The sequence below is a fragment of the Pithys albifrons genome, chromosome 3, assembly GCF_047495875.1.
Source record: "Pithys albifrons albifrons isolate INPA30051 chromosome 3, PitAlb_v1, whole genome shotgun sequence".
In the NCBI taxonomy this organism is placed as follows: Eukaryota; Metazoa; Chordata; class Aves; order Passeriformes; family Thamnophilidae; genus Pithys; species Pithys albifrons.
Genome location: NC_092460.1, coordinates 49,122,228 through 49,128,596, shown reverse-complemented (window position 1 = coordinate 49,128,596; position 6,369 = coordinate 49,122,228). Strand labels below are relative to the sequence as shown.

Sequence of the window (6,369 nt, the reverse complement as noted above, 5' to 3'; positions counted from 1 at the left end):
TAGACCAAAAGACTTGTTTATTAATTGCTTTTTCTGTATCTTTGACATGGAGGCATCAGAGGAAGTTATTCCCAGCTGAGGGACTGGAGTGTGAAGTCCCCTTGTGTATCAAAGTAGTCAATGACGGAGAGACCAAGCCGATTAGGGAATGTGAACTGGTGGCCTGGTAGGTAGACTGTCACATCATTTTGGTTGACACCAAAAGTGATCTGCAAGACAAACAGAAAAGTCAGAAAGTTTCCATCAAGACACTCTCAAGACTTTCGCCTATCCAGCATTGCTGTACCACCCTCCACTCTGTAGGGTGAACCTGCTCAGCAGCATAACCTGTTCTTCAACAGCAGGAGTGTTATTCTGGTCTTCCAAGAGATACCTCTTCCCTGCTCCGTTCAGTATAACACCGCTTTTAGCCAGATGGAGCTTGCACATTTGATCCCCACCCTCTATCACTGCTCAGAGCTCTAAGTGGTGGCACTGGCCAAGCAAGAGAAGCCAGCTACCTCCCATACAGACAGCCCTGAGTCAGCCCCTGCAGCCGGGTGTCCTGTGCCAAACACCCTCCCTTCACCAGAGCATATACAGAGAGTATAGATATGCATGTATATATATGCATGCCTCACCTCTGCTGTGCCCCCTTTCTGGAAAGGGAAGACAGTCTCCCTGTGCTCGGCACCCCACTCTTCCACCTTTTTTGAGTTGCATACAATGGTGTTCACATCACCATGAGCATCAAAACGGGGATTGAAGTGAAGTCCAAGGTGGGTAGAATCCTTCCCCAGATTCATCACAAAGCTGCAGAGATAAAAACAGACATCAACACTGCTAGGAAAAAAAGAAATTAAAAAATCCCCAGCAATGAGAAACATGATACCATAGTACTGAACATCTTTGGGTGTTGTTTTAAGCCCAGCTAAGGGTAACCTAAGATAAACCCTTTGCTAAACTTCACAGCTTCCCTAAAAAGGTGGTGATGTGGCAGTAAGGGGTACTGTTCTCTCCCGGGCTGATGGGCTCCAGAGTGTCATCCCTGGGAGACACTCCGCTTGGTTTCCTCAAAGTTTTTACAAGAGAATGGTTCAGCACAGAACCTTGAACAGGGAGTTATCCTGCACCCAAAGCAGTTCTCAAGGTGTCAGTTGCTTTCCATAGATATCCTTTCAGACCCAAACAGTTAGCTGGTGCTGCCTCCTGCTTGACAGCCACTGTCTTCTCCCCATCCTGCAGGCAGCTGAAATAATTACCATGTGGTTAGCTATCCCAAAGTATCCTCAGCTGCAGTGTCCAACTTGCCTCCAGGCCTCTTACCCAGATGAGAAGAGAGGAGGCATGTTATTTGGCAAGAGAAAGCCTAAAAGGCTTCACTCCAACAGCATTAAACTTCAAAGGCATGGGGAAATGCTGGGACCTGTTTCCTGGAACACTACCAGTCTGGTACAGCAGCTATGGGCTCCAGCAGTGGCTGAGGCCCCACCAGCCTGTACAAGGGCTTGGGACTGCTGCAGAGGCTTCAGTAGGGGCCCCAGCCACTCCCAATGTACATTTTGGAATACATTTTCACTGCTCACCACTTTACTTCCTTGCTTCCCCACCAGCACGTGAGATGTAACTCCACCATTATGGTGCCCCTGCTCCTAGGCCATCTTCGTGCAGGGGAGAGGATGTGGCTAAGTGGATGGTATCAACCCAAATCTCAGTATAGACACAGCTTCTGTTGCCTTTACCCTGCACTAGAGAGGATGTGGTCACAGTGCCTGCAGTTGGAGCTTCACATCTGCTTTGGCTTAGCCCCTTGGCAGTACTGTGTCTGCAATGTGCATTAGGTGATGACTCACTGGGAAGCACTGCTGATGTTAACCCCATCTCCTCTCCTATCCAAGGGACAGACTCCTTTTGTCCCCCACCAGCAGCAGAAAACTCAGTGTGTGCCTTGGCCATCCCTGGGCAGCACAGCACAGCTTACCTCTTGGCATTTGGTGAGATTTTCCCCTTGACAGTGAGGCGCTGGCCGGGCTTCAGACCCAAGTTGGTGCACACTGGTCCCTGGGGAACATGGAGGCAGAGACATTAGCTCAGTACCTGCTGGCTCACTTGCTCTGACTTGGCATCTCTCCCTGCTGCCTTGCAAGAGGATGCATTGCCTTGGACCCACGGAGAGACAGGGAAACTCCCTTCCCATAGGGCATTGCACCAGGGATATCCCAGGGAAGTTACCCCAGTCACATGAGACACCTGCCCAATTTCCCAACCTTTCTCCTGCTGCTCTCATTAGTGTATCTGTATTTCACAGTCATGAAGTGTACTTGCACTGTCCCATTACACCCACCCCATCCCAAACACACCCATGTGCCTTATGGGTCTTGCACCATCCTGTACTAGTCTAGCTGGGATGGAGCTTCCAGTCCCTTCCTCTCGCTTATATTTGAACTTCAAGCCTTGCCCAGGTCCAGGGGCTCAGTCATCCTGCTTCCCAGCTCCCAAGGGCTTGTTTTGGTTTGGTTTTTGGGTTTTTTTTGTAGCTTGTCACCTGCAAGAATATTCTCCTGCTCCACATATACACCTTCCCCCATGTTCTCTGTACAGACTAAAATACCCTGTCAAACCTATATGTACTCATTTGCTATCATAGCAGAGGCAAGATCCCAAGAATATTGAAAATCGTTTCCCATTCCACTTTAATAAATAAACTTGCACTTTGGACAACCCCTGCTTAATCACCCTCAGTTTAATGAAAGATAAATTAATCAAAGTAGTGTAATCACTCTTCTGACATAAGCATCTCTCCAGCAGTCACAGAATGGTTAGGATTGGAAGAGACCTTGGAAATTGAGTCCAACCCCCCTTCTAAAGTAGGTTCACCTAGAGCAGTTTGCAAAGGGTTGTACTCAGATGGATTTTGTATATCTCCAGAGCAGGAGACTTCACAAACCCTCTGGGCATCCTGTTCCAGTGCTCTGCCATACTCATAGTAAAGAAGTTTTCCCTTATATTCAGATATAACTCCCTGTATTTCAGTTTGTGACTATTGCCCCATCCCCTGTTGCCCCTTCTTCTGTCACTGGGCACCTCTAAAAAGAGGCTGACACTGTTATCTCAACATGTGCTCTTAAGATATTTGACTGTAGTCCTTGAAATTCACAGAAGAACACTTCAATAAAGCACATTCCTTCCAAGAAGGAGAGGAATAACAATGCAGTGACTAATGAAAATTTCAGCCAGGAAGCAACCAGCAAGGCTGCCCAGAGAAGATGCTCAGACAGCAATAAAGATAACTGAAGCTGCTTTCCCAGAGCTGAGCTGCTGTTAAACAGGTTACCCCAGATTAGAGCACAACCCAGCAAGGACCCCCCAGGTATCTTCCCAAAGGGATCCTGCAGATTAAAAGAACCACTCCTGTCAGAACACCAAATAGCAGCCACTCACTCTGTAGTGGTGCAGCAGGGATCTTTCCCTCCAGCAGCAGGCACCCAGTGCTAGCAGACTCTCTGACACAGGGGCTGATGTACAGTGGAGTAGGACAGTGCAAGCACCCTCGCACCAAGCGAACATATTCCCCGCTCTCCCAATAACGAAGCATCATGTCCATCAAAGCTGCCTCATCCCATTCTCTACTCACGCAAGACATGGTGCTGCTCTGCAGGATATTGCTCCTCTCCACCGAAGTGCAAGAGTCCCGAGCAAGTAGCTCCCGAAGCCCCACCCTTGCCTTTAAATAGATGGAGAGCTGAGTTGTCCCAGCCCTTCTCCACTCCATGCACCAATGGGAAGGGTGACTGGGCTTGGTTTTGGGGGCGAGGGAGGGTCTACCAGGCAGAGCTGCCTCCTCCCACCCTCACTCAGCCTTCTCTCCAGACTCTGTAGCACAACCATTTCAAGCAGGCTGCAGGCCATTCCAGGATGCGATCCAGCTGTGTGTGGCCATGAATCCAATGGAAAATAGTTTACAATGAATGTTTTACTATCCAAGGTTTTTATCCCACATGGAAAATGGTCAGATGGATTGAGACTTGGCAGGAAGGGTCTGGGGGGAGGACTGGGCTCTTCAGCTCGGGCTGTCTGGAGCAGAAGAAATGTCACTGAACACACACAGTGCCTCCGAAACTCTTTGTGGTCCAGGGGAAACCCCAAGAGCAGAGGACTGAGTCTGGATCCAGGGTCACCCAGCTGCACTATCAAGCCTTTCTGTCCCCAGAGGCTGCCCAGCTGGTGATCCAGCCCTGAACCACCCGCTGTTGTAGGTACAGGAACCAAAAGGAGGGAAAGCAGTCCTTTTTCTACAGAATCCATGGACACTCTTAAAACCATCCAGTTCATCTTGGCTGTAGAGCACAGCAAACAAGGAGGAAGCCATCTTGGAAGGTTGGGGAGGGATTATCCAGGAAAACTCCATGCCTGGCTCTTGCACCCACCCTGAACACAACTGGGGGACTGAGGAAGAAGATGATAAGGGCAAAATGCTTCTATCACAATAAGCCATAGGACCTGCATGTCTTTTATCTGCCTCCATGTTCTCTTTGTGGCAAGTATGATTCATTCTGGGTGAAAGGATTCCTTTGGAAAAAGTTACCCAATTACTACGTGGCTCAACTGTAATTACACTGAAAGAGGAGGGAAAAATTCAGGCAATGTGCCAAGCCTGTGGCTTAGAGCTCTCCTTGTCTTGCATATTTTTCTCTAAATCACAAGACGCTCTGTGATTTCCTTAAGAGGCCCAGAACTGAAACTCACTGAAACACTTTCTTCTTTCTTTTCTGTGAGGCCCATAAATTCCCCCTCTGCTGAGGATATGATAGTCCCCAGCCCTCTTACCTGCCTTGAGTATGACCTCAGAGGCTGGCAGTCCTGGGCATTTCCAGTTGGTGCCATCAATACCAGCAGAGGTAGCAGGGACACTCTCTTGTCTGCTAGAGCTGGGGAGCGCAGGGCCAGGTCCCAGACTTTGGCCATGTTGTCGATTGCCCCACGACACAAGGGGGCTGGAGTAAAGGCTAAAGTGGTCTTCTCTGCTCTGACATGCCTGCTCCCTCTTCCTCCCTCTGGTAACCTGCCTTGGGGTTCAGCCCTTGAGCCTGATCAAGGCATCATGGGGTATAGGACAAGAAGTGCTCCATACTACCAGGTGAAAAAGGAAGTAGAGTCACCTTCTCTCTGCTTAGGATATGTGTGTAATTAAATCAGTTCCTTTCAAATCCAAGACTTTGTTAGACTGAACACCAGATATCTCTCCAAGTACATGACCTGCTGCTGGAGCCATAGTCTAGGTACTGGATTAGGAGGGACTGTTCCCTTGCAAGAAATGTTGGACAGGAAAGAGGAATGTGTAAATATTTGCTCACTTAGAGACAGAGATGGAGGGGGCCATTTAAAAGGTGTGGAGTAGGTTCTTGGCCTTAGCAGCCATCAAGTCCTTGAGTCATGCCTGTTCAGGGACCTTCCTCCAAATGCTGCTGGCAAGATTAGAGACCATCTAATGAATAGAAGATGGTAACAAAGGAGGGGATACCATTCCAGAAAAGGTGCTCAAAGGGCTATTCACATCAAGGAAATTCAGCCTTCAGACTTGAGTCTACCTCGGGCAGCCTGTGTTTTTCTGATGGAAGTTCAGGTGTCTCCACCAGCTTTCAAGGAACCTTGAATTAAATGGCATTAGCACAACAGGCTAAAACCAAGGGGGCCATGGGGTGTTCCATTGGCTGTAGGCCACAGGCCACCTCCATCAGAACAATGTTGTGTCTGCTTTTCTACCTCTGAGTTGGAGACACCATGATAAGGTGACAAAATCTAGATCTCTAGCATCACTGTCATCACAAGGTATGGCTGAATTTAGGGGAAAGAAGGTCCCTGCTCACCCTGGTGGCACACCAGGCAGGGATGGTGTCCCCAGGTGTACTGGCACCTGCTCCACCACATTGAAGACATAGAGGTTCTTCTCTGTTATTTTCAGGAGCAATGTGGTGTAAGAAGAGTCACTGTGGATTGAGAAGGGCAAGCCAGGCTGGCTAGAGCTGGCAATCTTTACCTCCTGTCACTTTCTTCCTTATCAGCACGCAGGAGGTCAGCCAGCTAGGGATGTGCCAGCAGCTTAGTACCCATTTGATCTGCAAAGGGTGGAGATCAGGAAGATGAGGACAGATCACAGCAGACCTTGGTGTCATGGGCTTATTCCGCTATGTGGAAACTCAACAGTGGAACAGGGCTCTTCTCTCCCACTCTTCCTGCCAGGAAAGCTTTTCTACATCACATAACAAATCCTAACTTTGTGTTAGATGGAGAGCCACTGATCTGCACTGTAACTTGGGAAGCCAAGATCTTCTTTGCTGAGCCCAAAGGGAGTGGCTGGACCTGATCCTGTTGCTGCAAACAGTGCCCTTG

General features: G+C 48.9%; 1 protein-coding gene across 1 annotated transcript; it reads right to left on the bottom strand.

The window, feature by feature from the left end:
• Nucleotides 1-3,717, bottom strand: LGALS1 (galectin 1). Its single transcript, XM_071551747.1, has 4 exons — nt 3,614-3,717; nt 1,961-2,040; nt 621-792; nt 1-209 (listed from the first exon to the last, which is right to left on the bottom strand). Exons 1-4 carry the CDS (start codon nt 3,620-3,622, stop codon nt 66-68), a joined length of 405 nt encoding a protein of 134 aa, XP_071407848.1. The 5' UTR covers nt 3,623-3,717; the 3' UTR covers nt 1-65.
• Nucleotides 3,718-6,369: the final 2,652 nt, after the last annotated feature.